This window comes from Ammospiza nelsoni, chromosome 10, assembly GCF_027579445.1.
Source record: "Ammospiza nelsoni isolate bAmmNel1 chromosome 10, bAmmNel1.pri, whole genome shotgun sequence".
NCBI classification, from domain to species: Eukaryota; Metazoa; Chordata; class Aves; order Passeriformes; family Passerellidae; genus Ammospiza; species Ammospiza nelsoni.
Genome location: NC_080642.1, coordinates 23204177 through 23225142, shown reverse-complemented (window position 1 = coordinate 23225142; position 20966 = coordinate 23204177). Strand labels below are relative to the sequence as shown.

At 41.5% G+C, this 20966-nt stretch overlaps 1 protein-coding gene across 1 annotated transcript in view; it reads right to left on the bottom strand.

The window, feature by feature from the left end:
* CAB39 (calcium binding protein 39) overlaps positions 1-20966 on the bottom strand; it is a 43191-nt gene that overhangs the window by 13689 nt on the left and 8536 nt on the right. The window contains exon 2 of the mRNA XM_059478989.1: positions 7133-7289. Within this exon, the coding sequence (XP_059334972.1) occupies positions 7133-7246 (114 nt within the window). The 5' untranslated portion in view covers positions 7247-7289. The remainder of the gene's footprint in view (positions 1-7132; positions 7290-20966) is intronic.

The following is a 20966-nucleotide window of genomic DNA, read 5'->3' as shown; positions in this document are numbered from 1 at the left end:
CACAATTTAGTTACCAAAGGTAAAAATCTCTTCCTTGTGACTGCCTTTTAACTTCCCATTCAAAAATCCCCTAAAGAACAGCAACAGGATGAAAAGGACCTGACAAAATTTCCATTCTGTAAAACAGTTGTGTAGGATCAGACTGGAAAACGTGACCTGGAGCCTCCTGCCTGTGCCTAGGGAACTGCTCAGAGACACCAAACTGATTCCTCCTGTGGATTTTGACAGGTTTTGTCAAATACTAGGTTCCCATTCCAGTTACTGTGGGTGAAGTTTTCCAACAAACAAAACCTCAAGGAGAACCAACTTTAACTTTCAGGTTATCTCAGCACACAAGAACAACTTGGCCAACAGACCCAGAAAGAGTTACACTCAAAAGGACACAATCAAAGGTCTAAAACCCTTCCCTGCTTGGAGCCCACTTTACAGAAGCCAGACAGGTCTGACCTGTCACTTGTGAGGAATTCCTAAGCTGCCAGGATGAGCTGGAGCAGCATTTAGCAGTGGAAAAACAGTTATCTCACAAGTAAAACTTAAAAATATATATATAAATCAACAAGAATACTTCTAAATACCCACTTCTAAATCTTAAAACACAGTTGTATTGCACCAAAAAAAGAACTACTCCTTTCAATATATATTTATTTACTGAGCTTGGGGGCAAAATGCTGAAAATTATCATCATAAATAGCTAGTTTAATTATAATGGTTCTTCACATGCCTAAAAAGTCTGAATGGTTTGTAAGTGCACTGATTTTTAGTAATTAGATGAACCTGCCAACAAAGTATGCATACACTTGAATGTAAAGTATTCATGATTGACAGCTTACAGAAAATTAATAAAGTGAAAAAATTACCACTTCCTGGACACTGCCAGTCTTATAAAGAGTGTGTAAAGAGATTTCTCATTTGTGCTTTTTATCCAGAGAGGCTTAGGATCAGCATGACCCATGCACTATTTGAGCTAAAGCCATTCCAGCTTTGCTGGGTATGCAAGCAAGGATTCCATGACCTTTAAGGAGGCTCTGTATCATTTTTAGCTCCTCCACAACTCTCCACTCCCTGCTACTTCAGTTCCTAGTCCCAGTTGTCTCCTCCTCAATTGAAATCCCAAGGGATTTTCTGTGCACTGCTGGTCAGACAGCAAGAAGCAGGTGCTCAGTAAGAGCACTTTGATTCTCAGCAGCTCCTCAAGAGGTGAAATGGGAACACCAGCTCCCCATGCTGGAGCAGGATTACACCACACAATTGTTCTCTGGAAGTCAGAGGAAACAGCTCTTTTGTAGAAGAACAGGAACATCTGTCAGACATGAAGATATGAAGAGATATCTTTGATGGATGGCTACCAAGGGAAGAGGAAGCAAAGTCTGTCCCTGCACACTAATGTAGAAAGCAAATGAAAGAGGAAGAAAGGCAGCCCAAGGAACTCCTATTTCAGCTGAAACCATGGCAGTATCGAGGGCATGCCTGTCATTAAGGAGAATGGAGAATTTGTCCAACCAAAACCCCAAGGAAGAGGACAACCCAACCCCAAATGTCAACAACTGCACTTGAGGGCTCTCCCTCAGCACCAGCCCAAGACAGACACCAGCAATAGAAATGCTAGCAAACCAGGCAGAAAATAATGCAGTGTGTCCAAACACTGAGTGTTTATAACACCAAAAAGCCTCTAGCCCAACATGAACATGCAGTTTGGGACCTTCAGCAGAGACAGGAGGACTCCAGTGCTCCTCACTGCTGCCAGGACCACCTGCACGTGCTTCACTGGAATTGGCATGGCACAGAGCTTTAGTGGGAAGCAGCACTTAGAGACACAAACCACTGAGTCACTGAGGCTGGGAAAGACCCTAAAGCTCAAGGCTGCCAAACCACATCCCTCAGAAGCAGCACAGCTCAGCCTGGCAGGTATGCTTTACACTACTGAAATTATTCACTCAGTACAGGTTCAGAGCTATATCTGATTAGCATCTTCCTAACCTTCATAAACATAGAGAAATAAATTCTTTCTTTCTTTTCCTTGCTTTACATTTCACTTGTATAGTGTGGCTTCTCCTCAGATGGTATTGATTTTCTGGCACCAATGAATTTCAAATATGACTTGCCATGAAATTTTTCTCTAAAATTCACGTTGTTCCTAATCAATATTGAGAGCATATAAATACAGATGTTAATAGTTAAAAAATAAAAATTTTAACATATAAAATATATACTGTTTTATATATACATATATAGAATATATACTTATACTCTCTATAAAATATATAGAGAGTGTGAGTATTCTGTATATATAAAATAACCCTGGTCATATATTGTACTGGGTATATTTTATATATTTGTAGATATGTTGTCTGATTGTCAGTTCCACTTTTGAGCATCGGTTTTTGGAGGAACCTCATTGTGTATCTTGATCTTTCTGTCTAGAGGTTTTTTCCCCTCTTAAAAGAGATCAGTGCATTAGGCAATTTACATCTCAGTATCTTAGAAAATCTTGCAAGTAATGCTAGCCAAGCTTCTCTTCTGTTTCTTGATTTTGTTTGTTTTTAGTGGTTTTTTACTTGGCTCTTCACACCAATATTTAATGTAGCATTCTATTTTTCAGTGTAACTATCTAAATTCCATTCTGCATCTGAAATGGCAAAAATAGGTCTGCACATCTTGTATTTGGAATATGTCTGAGAGTTCATGGAATGTACAAGAGTAAGGAGGTTCTACAAGTTTGTCTGAGTTTATTTCTCGTCCTTTTGATGTTGAATTTTAGAGTAGAGGAACTACAAGGACGTTATATTTTATGAAGTGTAGTGCATTGACAGACATTGGTCACTGATATAATACTTCCAGAAAACCTCAGTTTCCAGAAGATTCCCAGAAATGAAGCTGGAGTGATGCTTGGCAGGACTGAGGTGGCCCTGCCTCCAGCACCCTGATGGCCTCCTGAGTGCCATCTGAGGACAAGCCAAACTATAAAAGAGAAATGTAAAGCAAGGAGAATAAAGAAAGTATTTACTTCTCTATGTTTATGAAGGACAGGAAGATACTATTCAAAAATAAAAGCAGACACCATGAAGTCACACATATGACTGTTACACCAGAATAGCTGCATGTCTTTATAGCTATGGTTTATTACAGTCTCTGGAAAGATCAGTGAAATGCCCTTAAATTGAGTATTTCCTGAAATGGTAAGCAGTGCAAACCCCAAAGACTCTAGTCAGAGTTGTACAGCTGGATTATTTGGGCTTTGTGAACAGCAGAAAAAGATAAAGAACACATGGCCAGTCCTGAAATATTTCCAGAGAGCTTGGCAGTCTCCAGACCCATGGAACCTCAGTGCCTGGGGGTTCTCTACCTACCCATGGATAATGCAGTTACAGAAACTGCACTATTAATGAAAACATCCATAAAAAGATAAACCAGATATAGCTTTGAACCTGTATTGGGTGAATAATTTTAGGAGTGGAAAGCAGTATCTATCACAACTAAAAATCATTATTTCAATAAATGTATTAGTAACTACATCAGTGCAGTAGCACATCTAAAGGCCAAAAATTATTGTATGATTTTCCAGTGAACATTTAGCTTGGAGACAGTACAGAAAAGTTCAATTAGAAGAGAAGCAGGCTCAGCTTTACCCCCTGAGTCCCAGCCCCACATTAGAGGCCAGGCACATGACTTAACCTTTAGCCTTCTTTCAAGCACAGATTAATTGTACACACATGCGTAACAAATCCAGGATTTTCCTGCTTTGTGAATGACACCATGAACTCCCTGAATGAAATCTGACCTCTGGCAGCATGGCACAGCATCACCCTGGCACAGCTGAGCCAAGCAGCTCATGGTGCTGCCACCACACAGCTGTGACATCCAGGAGAGAGAACAACCACAGAAGATCACAGCAAGGCTCCAACAAAGGGATCTGTGGGCCAGGGCAAGCCAAGGTCACAGGGTAGTGAAGAACAACCTGATTGCATGAGTAAATATTTACCTGCAGCACAGTAAATGTGTGCCACACACCAAGGCAAGTGGAGTATGAGAAAAATGCTGCCATCAGCCAAAGAGGAGGAAGAGATGTGAATAAAGACTAATGGAGTAGATCAAGGGTAAGTCCTGCTTATGGGAAAGGAGGCTTCCCTTCCCTTTAGGCCCCCTTCTGAGAGAGCACAGGCAATGGAGAACAAAGAGCATAAATGATGAACACTTTTCGGTTCTAAAGCACTTGACATCTCATTCCCCTTCCCAAATACTGACAGACAGCAAGCCAGGAGCTCTGTGCTAAGCACAGCAGTGAGCAGCAAGCACCAGAGCTGAGGCACAGAGGGAGGTGGGACAAGTGAGCCACAGCCCAGCTCCTAAACGAGCACCACATGATTAAAAGACATTTCAAATGGCCTGGAGAACTACCTGGTTAATTTTTCTCCAGTCTTCACTAAGCTCAAAAGCTAGATTAACATGTAACTAGGATACACTTGAATTTCAGATTTTTGATTAGAAAACAAATTTTCCAGTGTTACAGGGCAAAATGTTTCATAATTGAACAAGACATTACTGTTGTTTTACCTCTTTTACTTTGAAGAATATCTTCTATTTTGATTACAAAGAATGGACAGGAACACACACTGTCCAAGATTTAAACATCTTTATTACCTCCTTTGATGTTTTTCTTCCACTCAAAAAACATTAAATGGTTTTAAATTTCAGCCTAAGCACTGAAAAAAAAATGAGGAATTTTGTTCAAGCATAATTACACTTACAACTTCCAGGGAAAATTATTTGTCTAATTTTCTTACAAATCTGTATTTCCAATTGTGCAACAAAATTGTTAAAGAGCATTCTCCACATAGTAGCAAACTCTGCATTATAAGAAATGAAAGTGTGTAAGAAAAGAAGTTAATCCTTTAACCCAAATGGGTATTTTTATAACCAATACTGAGTATTTAGCATGCTGACCCAGCACTGAAATTGCACCAATGATATGTGACAGGCTGCAAAAGCACAACCCTGGATCAAACAGCTACAATGACAAAATTACTGAGACACACTGTATTCTATATATATATCCCATCACTAAAAAAATGAAGTCATAAAAACAAGAACAACTTTTGCATCCCTCTCCTCTTTTAGTACCAGGCAGCAATTTTTGTGCTTCATGTAGAATGAGTTTTTCTATTTCTGTTCTACTACCCTGCCACCAGCACAGAATTCTTCTCCAAAGGAGGCCAAAAAGTTACATGGCAGAAAGGATCATCATAATAAAAGGGATAATGAAAAAGATGCCTAAATACTGAGATATGGTCATAAAGAAATGTTTGTTCTTTTCTAATAAAGGCCACTGTCCTTTAACTCCAAGTTCACCCCAGTCATTTCTACAGACTGGACAGGAAGAGGGCACAAATTCAGAGTGTCTGCTCACAGAGCTGTGCCCTCAAACATCTGATGCCTGGTCCATAACACATTGCAGAACTTTCTCCTTCAAACCAGCAAACCTCCTGAGTTTTGCTGGTTTGATGGAGAAAGAGTCACAACCAGAGTCACCTTGCTGAAGTCTTGGCTTGCCAAGGAACAAACACTTCCTGATGAACCTCTGCATGGAGATGTGGACACTGGTGGTGTGGGTGCTGGGGTTCACCAGCTCCTTTGTGAACAGCAAGGATGATGGGGAACAGCAGCACCATGCCCAGGCTCATTGCCCTGGGTGTCAGGATTTAACCCTCCTCACACTTAACCCAGGGAATGTGGGCTGCCCTTTGTTCTCCTGCACAACGTGTTACCCTCTGTCTGACACAGGAAAAACAATTCCACAGGCTTTATTACTTCTTGTCAGAGCAGCAGCCTCACAGAAATGAGCACTTTCAAACAGATGGAGGTGTGGCACCAAAGGCCAGCAAGAAGAAAAGGTAACAGCAACCTCCAGCAGCAGCATCAGGAGCACAGGCACGTGCTGCAGGACACACACCATGGGATGAGCTGCTCTGTTCCCCATTAGGGGTCCCAGCAGAAAGAGAACACAGAATAACACAGATTTTAAGACCAGGCCACATCTCCAGGAACTAATAATGAGCCCAAGATAAAGGAGGCAGTGCCAAGCCTCATCAGAATGCACCTAACCCTCCTCTCCTGACAGAAGGCTCTTTTAGAGACAAAAGAAGAGCAGCAGCAAATGAAAACCTTCCAGCCTTCACACAAGCCTGCAGAACAAAATGTAACATTTTTCTCTACAATAGGAGAGAAAAAGCATCAGAGGAAACTACTGTGGTACCCTGCAAGACACCTGGAACATACCACATGGTGGCAAAGGGGTAGAAGATGCTAATTATTTAAGAATAACAGAAATAAATGGCAATTTAATCAAGACCCTTAGAAGTAACAGTGCCAAATCTAGGTGAAACTGAATGTAGAAGAGCTGGCCACACTCTGCTTAAAAATATAGGTGAACATGAAAAGATTGTGACTAACTCCAATATGGGACTCAGGGGGTGCCAAGAATGGCACACAATAGTTAAATAATTCTGGGAGAGGCTCCAAGGAGGGTGCTCATCTCAACCTCAGCCACACAATTCACCAGGTGGGATGAAGCTGCACTCAGGCTGAACTGTGAGGTCAGTTCCTGTAAAGCTGTAAAAGCCAGAGTGCCAGTTGAGAAGGAAATGACTGGGGACAGGTACAAGACACCCATGTAAAGGAAACTGCACCAGCACAGAACTTCTCACATTTTACTGTGGGCTGAAGAAGAGGCAGGAAAGCCATAATAGATCCTCTATCCATGAAGACACAAAGTTCTTCAGCTTCAGTAAGAGACACTCTGCTCTGTAAAGATTTGCATGGACAAGCAGAGACAGAACTACTCGTGCAGCAGTGAAGGCACTGTGGTGGTCACAAGAGCAGAACACTGTACAGCTGTGAGCTGTTCATTAAAAGAATGCAATGTCCTACAGTGCCAAATCGTTTGAAATGTCATTATCAGCTTCCAGTGGCGTAAGCCAACCAGCCAACAGCACACACACCTGTTCAAAGGTACATAAATTACCCTTTATCACAGTATAAACCACCCAAATAATTCCTAATTGTTTCAGTTTCAAGAGCTGTAAATTCCCCCTTTCCCCCACTGGAACATCTAGCAAGTGGAACATCACAACTGTACCTTTTCTGCCTTTTTGTCAGAGATGTCTTGTTTTTCTAGAACTGCCATGCTCTCCTTCAGGTTTTTCACTATGTCTGCAGGAGACTTGTGGGACTTGCCAAAGGGGAATGGCATGATTGCAAACCACAAGGTCTTCCTTCTGTGGCTCCTGCTTCACCTGAAAAGGAGGAGAAAGAAAGTACATCAAAAATAGAAACTTGAGCTCTGCATAACACACGCAAAGAGAGAGCAGCAAAGGTATTCATACATGGAACAAATGATCCCTGACAGGTGAACCAGAGCTTGCCATGACAAACTTAAATTCTTATATTTCTATTTCTTTTGAAATACAAGATACACACCAAAGAACTCACATTAAGATAATCATCTTATGCTTCAGGAGCAAATTAACGAGTACATGAATTATATCCAAAGCCACAAAGTGCACACGTGCCCCATATGGGCAAGACTTACAAGGATCAATTATTCCAATTAGTGCTGTTAAGCCAAATGCCTTCTCCCATGAGGTGTTTGACACACAGCTCCTGGTGTCCCAGGGCCTGCAGGGACTGCCCAGGTACATGCTTTTACCCAGATTCACTCCATAATCAATTTGCAAATGCCAAGCAGACCCCAAGGTGTGCACCTTAGTGCAGGACCCACAAACATGAGCAGGCAGGGCTACAGACAGCAGCCTGAAATACACTCTCAACCTCACACATTTTATGGGAAATAAAATTTGACACCTGGCAGGGATACATAAAGCACTTGAAAACATTAAAATCAACACCTTGTGTAGCTTTCTCAAAAAGATAAAACATGCCTTACAGGAGAAGGTTTCCTTCCCTAAAAATATCTGGCTCTTGAATCCAAATACATTTATTCTTCTGTATATTGACACATATTTACTTTCACACACACACGCATATACATACTCTCTTCTGTGTACAAAATGGAAAATACAACTGGAATAAATGCGTGTACTGGAGCTTTTGTCACTAAACACATACACCCACATTTAAACAACAATAAAACCTTCTTACAAGTGAATTACATGGAGTATACTTCTACAACTCTCATCTAGCCAGAAGAGAACAGGAAATCCTCCATTAAAAATGCTGACAGTGCTACTTCTGCTAGACACAAAAGACAGCTGAGGCTGGCAGGGCAGAGCAGAGCCTGCACTGTCATTCCAAAGAAGGGGGATTACCCTGAAAATTGAATTTCCATCTCCCTGCAGTGTCTGTGTGGTGAGTAACAAGCCAACTGTAACCAGAACATGTTAAAGGATCTTATCTGACACAATGCACTTTGCTCCCTGATTAAAATACCAGCTCACCCACCAGGAACTCCAAAACTTTATTCCTCATCTTACTCAACAGTTTTGATCAGTGATGAAAATCCCAATACAATGGTATTCTTGAGTTATTTCTGTTATTTAAACAAATAAATTTGGCTGGCCCATGGGCAAAACTTTAAAGTTCCAAAGAACTTGGATCTTCAGCCAAATAAATTTCCATAAATAGAAATTTCAGGTAAGCAGTTACAGAGATCATACATTCACAATTCCATACCTACAAATAACTTAAAGCATAAAGTAGGTAGTTTTTAATTAGATTGCTTCCAGATAGAAGTATCAGCAGGAAGACTGAAACAAGACCTTCCACCAGCCATTTCCATTCTTTAACACATCATAAGGATTTCTGTTGCATTTATTTTCTAGAGTGTGTCATTGTAGTAACCTCTCACAATCTTCATAAAGAAGGGTCTGTAACACTGAAATTACAAAAGCAGGAGATAAGAAGAGATCAAAAAGTGCCCACAGGTCTTTGTTTTGACAAGAGAATTTTATGCCTCAAACTTCATCACATCTAGCAGAACAGAAACCTACAGCTAAGAAAAGCACCACTACTGACTGTTATTTAATACAATAAAAATACAATGGCATTTAAAACAATATTTAAGGAAAATTGTGGTATTTTCACACAGGATTTTTTTGTTCCTAGAAAGAGAAAGTGTGAAAATAAACACAATTTCCCCACCTCAAGCATCACAGCAACATTTTAAATGTTCTCTTTATTTCTCCCTTTGTTTACTACTCTGCCAAATAAAGATGAGCCCTGAAAACAAATCTGGATTCTTTCATGTTTGTATATCAGCACTGATAGTAACAGTATTTAACAACTACTCTGCCTGTTCATTCTGGATGATGGCTATACCCATGTAACAGAGAAGGGCTGGCTCATCCAAAAACCTATGATCAAAAGTGCAACTAACAATCAGACAACATATGTACAAATATATAAAATATTTCCCAGTACAAAGAGAAATTGCCAGTCTTAATTCCTTGGATTAGGCATTAAAACAGAAGCAGATCCACTAGGAATCAAAACAGCTGAGAGAACAAAAATATATGGAACCATAAAATCTGGTATGACAGCAATATACAAATAAAGTAAATCAAACCAAAGAAAACAGCCCTGCACACTCAGTTTCTGGATCAGAACTATGCTACTCCCAAAGTCTAAAAGACTACATGGATAACACAAAATCTATGGAAATACAGAATACTGATATTAAACAACTGTCCTCATGTGTGCCAAAGGTCTAGGTTTGAAAAACTTGATTTGCCTCTAGACAGTGCCTGGTTTTTTCTTCAAATTAACAATAGTCTGAAGCTTTGATTTATTCCTAAAACCTTCCAGGTTCTGTGTAAATCAGATATACATACATGCATACTCAAGTCATAACAAGTTTCACTCTATATACCAGCATATCTAGTAGAAAATAATCAATAACAGCTCACTAGCATACATTCTTATTAAATATTTTCTCCCAATCCAGGTAAGTTCCTGTATGAACCTCTCCTAAGCAATTCAGAAAAATCAGGAATGACTGCCAGCACCACTAAGAAGGAAAATCTACATTCTTGATTACTGAAGATGACATTTTGCTTCAAGGTATTTCTTTTATTATATAAAATGGAGTAAATACACTGTTTATGCCATTTCAGTTTTATTACAGGAAGGAATGCAATGGTACTGATGGGAACATCATCTGGGGCCTCAAGAAGGAAGATCCCACAAACCCTGAAGCCAAATTCTGTTACTGAAAAACGTGGGCCACATCCTGCCAAAGAAAAACAGAAAAACAGCAAAAAAGAAAAAAAGAAAAAAAAAAAACCTGAAAACAAAAAGGAAAAAAGGGGGGGAAAAAGGGGGGAAAAAGGGGGGGGAAAAGGGGGAAAAAAAAAGGGGGGGGGAAAGGGGGGTGGGAAAAAGGGGGGGAAAAAAAGGGGGGGGGAAAAAGGGGGGGGAAAAGGTGGAAAAAAAAGGGGGGGGAAAAGGTGGAAAAAAAAGGGGGGGGAAAAGGGGGGAAAAAGGGGGGGGAAAAAGGGGGGGGGAAAAGGGGGGGGGAAAAGGGGGGAAAAGGGGGGAAAAGGGGGGAAAAGGGGGGAAAAGGGGGGAAAAGGGGGGAAAAGGGGGGAAAAGGGGGGAAAAGGGGGGAAAAGGGGGGAAAAAAAGCAGAAAAAAAGGAGAAAAAGGGGGAAAAGAAGGAGAAAAGAAGGAGAAAAGAAGGGGGAAAAAGGGGGAAAAAAAAGGAGAAAAAGGGGGAAAAGAAGGAGGAAAGAAGGAGGAAAGAAGGAGGAAAGAAGGAGGAAAGAAGGAGGAAAGAAGGAGGAAAGAAGGAGGAAAGAAGGAGGAAAGAAGGAGGAAAGAAGGAGGAAAGAAGGAGGAAAGAAGGAGGAAAGAAGGAGGAAAGAAGGAGGAAAGAAGGAGGAAAGAAGGAGGAAAGAAGGAGGAAAGAAGGAGGAAAGAAGGAGGAAAGAAGGAGGAAAGAAGGAGGAAAGAAGGAGGAAAGAAGGAGGAAAGAAGGAGGAAAGAAGGAGGAAAGAAGGAGGAAAGAAGGAGGAAAGAAGGAGGAAAGAAGGAGGAAAAAAGGAGGAAAAAAGGAGGAAAAAAGGAGGAAAAAAGAGGGAAAAAAAGAGGGAAAAAGAAAAAAAGGAGAAAAAAGGGAGAAAAAAAAGGAGAAAAAAAAGGAGAAAAAAGGAGAAAAAAAGGAGAATAAAAAGGAGGAAAGAAAGGAGAAAAAAGGAGAAAAAAAGGAGAAAAAAAGAGGAAAAAAGGAGAAAAAAAAGGAGGAAAAAAAGGAGAAAAAAAAGGAGAAAAAAAGGAGAAAAAAAAGGAGAAAAAAAGGAGAAAAAAAAGGAGAAAAAAAGGAGAAAAAAGGAGAAAAAAAAGGAGAAAAAAAGGAGAAAAAAAGGAGAAAAAAAGGAGAAAAAAAGGAGAAAAAAAAGGAGAAAAAAGGAGAAAAAAAGGAGAAAAAAAGGGAGAAAAAAAGGGAGAAAAAAAGGCAGAAAAAAGGAGAAAAAAGGAGAAAAAAAGGAGAAAAAAAGGGAGAAAAAAAGGAGAAAAAAAAGGGGGGAAAAAAAAGGGAAAAAAGGAGGAGCAGTGCTTTGTCTCAAAGCTGTACTTCATGCAGGAGAACACAGACAGGCTGTTCCTTTTTCAGCCCAGCAAAAGCACCCCCAGCAGCACCCTGGGCACAATAGACAATGGCAACATCTGTGAGGGATCGGAAAGAGCTGCCCCCAGCACATCTGCAGCACAACACAAAAAGGGAACAACATCAAATGACATTTGCTGTAAATAAGAATAGGCCTTACATCATGTCAAATGATAACTGATTCACAATACCAGCACCTGGCTGCCTTGCAAATTCAGGATAAAACATTGATTGTGGCTAAACAAAGGATTCCTGAAGGGTTAAAATGCTACAAGTCCATGGATCTGCTGGGCTGCTTTGCTTTATCTTGCCTTCCCAGAAACCTCACCTTCACCATTTGTTAATGCACAATATAATACAAACCTCAGGTTTCTCAGGCATGTCTTTATTTCACCAATATTCAATAGGTTAAAGGTAACAAAATTTAAGGTCCTCAAAGCATTGGGGTCCCAGCCACAAACAGAAATGTGATGTTGATTTATCAGTGCCAATGGACCATCACACAACAACATGGCACATGGCCAAACACGCAGAGATTGAAGTTCCAGTGACACACTCGGGCACTCTGGGACATTGGGGCTTTTGTGATACCCAGAGATAGAAGCCCCACTGTTGCAGATGGTATATAACTTCCAGCTCTGTCAATGCACCAGGAATCCATGCAGTCTGCTTTATCTAGAAGGCTTTGTGATTTTTGATTCACTGGATTGACCACACAATCAATAATGTCTGATTTATATCTATAAGATTTTAAAGTGTCTGCTGAGAAAAAAAATCCAGCATTTTTCTGTGAGGACAACCCTCCAGCAGAAAAAATGCCACAGGAACAAATACAGAAGCATGATAAACAATTTCTTTTTTTAAATTAATTTATTTTCTCTAAAGAATAAATGCACTAGTCTGGACTATCGTCTGTCATGTAGCTGAGCTTTTTTTGTTTGAAGGGTCAGAAAATTTGCTACCTCTATATCAGAAGTGTGTGCCACCATTTAAACCCTGATTACTTGCTAGAATAAATGGTTTTTTTCTGTTGTAGGAAGTATATTTTTGTTACTGTGAGATGCCTGCATTACTATTTTCAGAACAATATAGGTACAAGAAATGGTACAATTACACTCCTGACTGCACTAACATGTGTAGTTACTCCACAGACAAATGAATTTGTGGCACCCAAGTCTCACCAGCACAGACTTTGAAAGGCAAAGGGATTCAATTGAATGGAAAACCATACCAGCACCATAAGGACACAAACTCAAGCCTTTTAAATTTAGACATACCAGGAATATACCACAAAATAAAGTTTAAACTTTGTTTTTTCTCTGCACAGAAGTATAATCCACAAATAAAGCATTATTTAAATATCCACATCTATTCCAGCTCCAGAGAGCAAACCACCATCTATCCCCTTGCAAAATACTCCTTAACTAATGTACAAAGGCCCCACATTTCCAATTCTGTGAGACAAACAGGTGCAATAAACTCAATCCTTATTCTATTGTGGCCCTCACCATTTAATTGCACTATATTAACTCCTCACTGCATCCTTCTGCCTTATTTATACACACCAAGAGTTTAAGCTGACTGCTTTTGCAAGCTCCTGATGAGGAAAAGAGGAGGAAAAAACCCTTCAGCTATTTCCTGAGGGGAAATGAAAATGCAAGCCTAGTGAGAGCACCCATGGAACATCCATTTAACGTGCACATAAGAAGAAAACTGCTGCAGATCAAACAAAACCAACATAATTTCAGTAAGGCCAAATAATTACCAGTAAGGTTTCTCAGGGCAGATGAGGCAAGCCCAGGGCTGATGGGGAGATCCCATTTCCCCCCAGCTCCCCATCCCCTGTTTATGGCCAGCTGACCCACTCAGGGGCTGAGGCACTCTTCAAGCTACCAGAAAGGAAAATAAACAATGAGTAGTGTAGGGAATGTAGGAAAATCATCCCTTTGAGCAGCAAGTAGCTGTCAATCAGCTCCCTCAGCTCCTGATCCCTCCAGAAGAGCACCTCATGGTGAGGCTGGAGCCAAACCAACAGCAGGGCTGGAGGGGCAAGGTCACTTTCCATCAGTTATTTTGAGAAGTCTGATATTTGTCCCAGTGCCCAGAGTGCTGACTGAACTGACCAAAATGGCAGAAGACAAAGCCAATAAAAATGAGGGGCAATAAATAAAAATTCTGAAAGGTTTTTAAGACAAAGCAGCACAAGGCACCTGAGCTGTGAGCCACAACAGCCCGAGGAGGGGATGAGGAGGGGGACGAGGCAGCCAGGAGGGAAGGGCACACCAGCTTCTCCTCCTCCTCCAGGTAGAGGGGAGCTGCCAACTCCTATCCTGAAATCATATCATGTGCCAATTACCTTCCACAGTGCTGGTAACACATAGGAGAATGGCTTAAGCAAACACACTTCAATAAACTAATCAGTCTACAAAGGCAAAATACCAAGTTTCACAATAAACAGTTGGGGTTGCACTGCATGTGGAGTTTTAATTGACAATTTATCAGCCTATTACTGACACAGCATGTTGTATCTTGCTAAAAAGGGGCACACTGCTATTAAAAAATATAATGCAGCAAGCTCATGTTTGTCTTGATAGACCTGATGTCCCTCACAAGTCACTCTTTTGCTGAATGCTTCTTGATTAACAGGGACCATTAAGCCAGCATTGGAAACAATAACACAAATCAGTTTTCTTGAGGTGTAATTGCTACAAGGGGCTGTAAGCTCAGCTAGAATTCACCACTGTGAAGTCTGGTTGGAATGATAAAACCAGGAACAGATCGAGAAATTATGCATTTTTAAAAGCACTGTCTCCCTCAGACATGCCCAGCATCCCAGAGGAAGACTGACAGCCATGCCTTTGATCCAAGAACCATTTTTTATGCAAGCTACCATGCTCCTTGGAAAAAAAATGTGAGTACTTCAAAGCCAGAAGTGACACCTTATTAGCTATTCACCCTCTTGTACAAGATGATGAAATGTCACAGCTACCAGTATTTAGGCAGCTGAAGCTCCTGCCTGTGCTTTGTCCCAGACACGTGCAGGACAGCAGGCAGGTGCCACTGGGAAGCAGCTGGAATATTGCTGCCAGCTCATCACTGCAAATTCCTGCCTAGAGCACAATTCCTGAAAGGCCTCAGCACTTCTGAGAGCATAAATGCAGTGACTGAGGGCAGCAGCCATCATTTCCTTCACTGGGTTATTCAGTACTCACATTCCTCATTAAAACATTCTTGCACATTTTTCATGTGCCGGGTTCTACATCTTTCAGTATCCTCATTCTGCATATTTGGTTTTCCACTAAATTAAAAGATTTTCCAGAGCTTCAGTATTGTAGCAAAGCAGTTCTTTTCTTTTGGATATGTAAAATGAATTGAAACTCAACAGCCTCCCAACCAAAACATGTGTCTAGCAGAGTTTATTAATACAAGCTCACCTGTAAAACTTTCCCAAAGGAAATGAGACTGATAAAGAGCAGGAGCCACACCACAATGAACTGCTCAGTGTAGCCATGGCAGAGCATGGCTCTGCTTGTAAATTATAATTACTGATAATTTAAAAAAAAATTAATAATTGCTATCCTCTAAATACTTCCACACACCTTTTCAGTGTTTCTTTCAATATAACTTTAAAATATGGATAAAAGAATTACAGCAATTACCTGTCTGGATCTGTTGTGATAATGATAATTTTGTGAGGAATATAATTCATACATACAAGTTTTCTTGAAGGACAGGCATGTTCATCTCATACTTGCCATGTCCCACCCAGCACAGAAACTTAGCATCTTTCTTAAAATTCACTATTAACATATTCTATCAAGTCTGCAGCACACAAAAGCTTTAATGTGCTTCAAAAGCAGTTTCACAACTCTGCATCACAGAATTATTTGTAGTGTGACCCACTTAAAGATTAAAATGAAAAAAACTTCCCCTCTTTAAAAATAGCAAAATTAAAATCATGAAGAAAAAACTTCCTCCTGTAACACAGAAGAACGGCGAAGCGAACAAAAAAAAAATAATTCAATGGATTAAAAAGAAAGGGTAATATTGGAAAATAAATCTCTACATAAACATGAAATTAATAATGTGACATAGCTTCTTACTTTCTGAATATTTCCAAACAATTAAAACCCTGGCAGTTCATAGCCCTGCTTGTTTCTTTAGCACCAAATGCCACCTGATTCCTTTCATTAAGCAGGCTTCTCTCTTGCCATTCAATTAATTTACTGATCCTTCTGCCTCTCCAAGAGCCTCCTTCTCCAGCAGACACCTGCACCATGCAGGAAAAAGGAAAGGGCAGCCACTGCAGCCCCCAAAGCCACATTACACTCTGTGACTGGGAGATTGTTACAGAAATTGCAGTTTAACACACAGCTACAGAAACATTAATTATAAATTGATTTTAAATAGCACTGCTGCTTCTAAGGGGCTTCTGCCTAAGCAGAAAAGCCTGTTAATGCTAAAGCTCAGAATGTGAGATCCCAGCCTGTCTCCATGCAGAAGCAAATCCTATGACTCAGCTTCTTTCCCTGGTGTGCTGTTTAGAGTTACCCCACCCATCCATTCCCCCACAAACCTCACTCCTATATTGCAATATGGTATACAGACAGGCATGGGAATGCCTCACCCATTCCTTGGGAAGTATATTGAAAAATTAATAAAAACAATAATAATCCTACACTTCAGCACAAAAAACAACTACTATCTCCAGCACACTGGGGGCAAAAAACCCAAAGAACTTACCTGGAGCTTCAGGAAAGCTGTCAGACAACATTCTGCCCACTTCTGCCCAGGCAGAAGCTGAAACAATTTTCTCCTAACCTGGTATCCAGTCAATCCCCTGTTGGCTCAGTTGCCCATACCGCATCATCACAAACCCCTGAATATTTGTTACATGACAAAAAATGCTGCAACTCTGTACGTGCCATTCTACCCACCCTTGGAAGCAAAAATGCAAAGCAAGAATCTCCTTTGTAACTATTTCTAGTCCTTTGCTTTATTATTCCCATTCCTTTCCAGAGGTTCTCTTTGTACCAGATTTTCTGATATACATCTAAGGGTCAATTCTGAGACTGAAGCAGTGGCAAAAGTGGAGGCAGAAGGACACTGCAGTTTCATTTCTGATTGATTTCACATCGTGAAATACAGCCTGGAGTCCACACGTTCCAAGAACTCAACTGAGCTGAGTGTGAGAAAGCCCCCAGGTGAAGGACAGAAACCAGCAGCACACACAGCATCAGCACTGGGGCAACAGGCTGGGGGAAAACATCACTTTAATCACGAGTTGGTGACACAGGGTAGGAGGGTGAGAATCCCTAGTACCAGCACAAGGGAGGTGCTTGTGCACTTCAGCGCCTTCTGAACAGAAATTGAGAACAAAGAAACTGCAAGGTCTGGGGATGCTCCAGCCACAATCCTCTAAGGCACAGTTTTCTTTAGAGGATATTCTCTCAAACTAAAACCTAAACACAGTAAAGCCATTCTCTACCAGCACAAATTCACTGGGTTGGAAGAGACCTTAAAGATCGAGTCCAACCCAGCCCCAACAGCTCACCTAAACCCGGGCACCCAGTGCCCCATCCAGGCTTTGTTAAACACACCCAGGGATGGGGACTCCGCCACCTCCCAGGCAGCCATTCCACAACTTTATCACTCTTTCCATGAAAACCTTTTTGCTAATATCCAACCTGTATTTCCCCTCTCACAGCTTCAGATTGTCTCCACTGGTTCTGTCAGTGCTGCCTGGAGAAAGAGACCAACCCCACCTGACTACAGCCACCTACCAGAAAGCTGTAGAAATAACAAATCTAGGGAGAAAAAAATCATAATTAATAAAGTATTTACCCAAATACAATTTCAATAAGACATGCATCACTTTTAAAACTAACTTTAAAGAAATTCCACAATATTTTTCGCATAGTTTCTTTACTTTCTTTGGAGACCATATTCTGTGGCCTGCTAGTAACTTCTAATGCTCAATCCAAGTTTTTTAAACTTTAACACAACATAGCTCTTCATCTAATGTACCTTAAGATGAACACATTTTTAACAAACATAACCTACAAAACAAGATGACTTAAAGAACAATATTAAAGCACTAACATTATGAGCAGTAAAGTAGTGACTGTGACAGAGCTCAGGAACATCCTAAACACATTGACATAGGAACTGGGAAAACACACCAAGGAAAATCCCTCTTCCCACAGTGATTACTATTGACCCCTGCCACAGGCAGCATGGAATGAACTCCAGCTTTACCAAACTGTGTGAGAAGGCTTCCCTTTCAAAAGAATCCATGTGGGAGCACACAATGAAAGACTCTCTGTGTTACACTACTGTGGAGCCCACCTCAGCTCCACAAGAACAAACCAGCTGGGATGCCAGGCAATCACACAGAGCTCATCTACCTGGGCTCACTGCTGTGCTTCAGCTGGGCAGAGGCAGGGCTGAAACTGAAACCCAAGCACAGCAAGCTGCACTGCAAAGAGCTGCTCACAGTCCACAGGGCTGGCTGAGACCACAGCTGACTCCTCAGCTCTGCCACTGTCACCTCAACTCAGTACAGCGACACAAAGACTAAAATGTAAATCACTGGGAGATCAATTCTCATGCATCTGAGCTGATTCTCACTACACAAAACCAAGACAATTTGGTGCATGATCCAATGATCCATATCTCCTCTACAAAAGGGAGTTCCTGACTAATAACCTATGGGAGTTATGTACAGACACAGAGAAAGCAGGAGAGGGCAATCAATAAACAACTGAGAATCATGACACCACCATTACTGGCAATCTTTTTCCTCTAGTTCATTACATCCTCATTCAGTAAAGGAAAAGAGTTGTCCAGGGCTTTTTCCCTTCAATTATCTCTCACCTAGTACTGGGAGCTGAAGCACAAGCAGTATCTGTGCTGATCCACACATCATTATCCATCTGACAAATCTGCTTTCTGCCACACTATTTTATTTTTTTTTGCCATGGTCCCTGGCACTTAAAAGACAGTTTTGATGACAGTACAAAGGGTTTACTGACACAGCTCTGCTAGCAAATCCTACCAGTGCAGATACAGCTTAGATTAGTAAAAACCACAGCCTCTGACCATGATAACTGCAACTGTGCCAGGGCTTCACTGGTTAAGTACTTTTATAAAGGGTGCTTCTTCCTTCACACTGCCAGCCAGAATCAGTACACCATCAATCAAGTGTCCAATTTTCCCAAGTTAGCTGTGTGGAGGTGCCTTTCAGTACAGAACTCATCCTCAGACAGAATTCCTGCTTCCTCTCAGGTGTGCTGTACCAAGGACAATGTGGCAAAGGGGAGCACATCACAAAGAGCAGCAAAATTACAGGATAGCCAGGAGATATTTTTCCCCAAAGTACTTAAGAATTAATTTCATGATCATCACTTGGAAGAAAAAGAAAAACCAAAAATCAATGCATTACAAGCCACACCACATCTGTGACATCCAGGCACACATCTGTTTCACTGCTACCAAGACATCAGAGTGAGAAATGAACTCATGAGAAGCAGCTGGCTAAAATGCAGCCTGATATCCAGGGCTCAGGAAAGAGACAACACTTTGATAATGTATTACACCCCACAAGGAGTGGTGTTCCCCAGGGGTCACAGCTGGACTGGCACCGTTCAGATGTGTGGGGCTGAGCAGGGGTGGTGGTCACAGCAGGCTGCAGGGAAGGGACACCATCCCCAGGGTGGCACAGGGTGACATGTGGGCTCATGCAGTCCTTACAGAGCTCAATGAGCACAGCAACTGCAGGGACAGGGAATCCTGAGCACAGAGTGTGGGCACAGAATGGACTGAGAGCAGCCCTGCCCAGAAGGACCCAGGGGTGGTGCTGCTGAGAAGCCTAAAGTGACACGGCAGCGACATGGCAGCCCAGAAAGCCACCCATGTCCTGGGCTGCATCACAAGCAGCATGGCCAGCAGGGCAAGGGAAGGGATTCTGCCCTCTGTTCCACTCTGCTGAGACTCAGCTGCACCCAGCCCTGGGCCCTCAGCACATGAGGAACATGTGAGTGAGTCAGAGGAGATGAAATGGTGATCAGAGGGGCTGGGGCACCTCTGCAATGGACACAGGAGGAGAGAGATGGGGTTGTTCAGCCTGGAGAAGAGAAGGCTCTGGGGAGACCTCAAAGGGGCTTCTGACAAGGGGGAATGGCTTCAAACTGAGAGCAGACATGGTTGGATTAGATATCAGGAATTAATTCTTCCCTGTGAGCGTGCACTGCCCTGGCACAGGCTGCCCAGAGAAGCTGTGGATGCTCCATCCCTGAAGTGTCCAAGGCTGGGATGGACGGGGCTCTGAGCAACCTGGTCTGGTGGAAGCTGTCCCTGCCCATGCTAGACAGTCTTTAAGGTCCTTTTCCAATCCAAATAATTCAATGATTCTATCATAAAATTATCTCCATTTAAAACTAAACAACAAACCATTACTGAGTAAGTGACCAGATTTTGTGCCAAGCAAAAAAACTAGACCTTAAAGTAGAATTCACTTTGCTCTCCCAAGAAAAGAACCAGCCATTACAATACAGAAATTTCACATAAATAATTTCAACACAATATACCTTAAGAGGCTGTAGGAAAGTGTACTTTGCACAGTTCCCCTAAATGACCTCTCTTTCTTCTGCCAGTTTAAATGTTTAGTCTAAATCTCCAAAGTCACTAATGGAATTCATTTCTGATACATGAACCATACCACATCTCAAGTGCCAAGATAGGTGTGCTCCTCTGGGGCAACACAGAGCACAGAAAGGCATGTTCAATGGCAGAGGTGATGCATCCCAGGATTAAGAGAGTTATCAGTCACAAACCTTCAGGAGAGATGAGGGGAGAGTCACAACATCAACACCATGCCATTGTATTTCACTTTTATAGATTTTCAGGCTAACCCATGAACTCCACTTCACGTTATGAAATGCTCTGCAGCACAGGAATCAAAAAGGGGGAATGATCTAGATTGCTCCCAAAATGTGCTTGAGCTCCTGCCATGACAACCTAATTAAGAGTCCTTCTGATGACTCACAAGACACCAGTCCAAAGATCTGTGTTACAGCAGGATACTTCAGTCAGCCATTCCTGAGAAACCCAGGTGAAAATCCTTTTCTCTCCTGACACCACCTGAGAGTGTCAGCTACTCAAAGTTATTATATATCAATGAAAACACAAGATAAACAATGTGTCAGAGGTCTGTGCTGATACACAATACTTTTCATCTGTCTTTCTCTTTTTGGGGACACTTGAGTTCTCTTTCCATGCAGACCACATCACGCTAAGCAAAGCTCTGCTTCCATGAGTGTAACAACTACAAGAAAATGGTTAAAAGTCT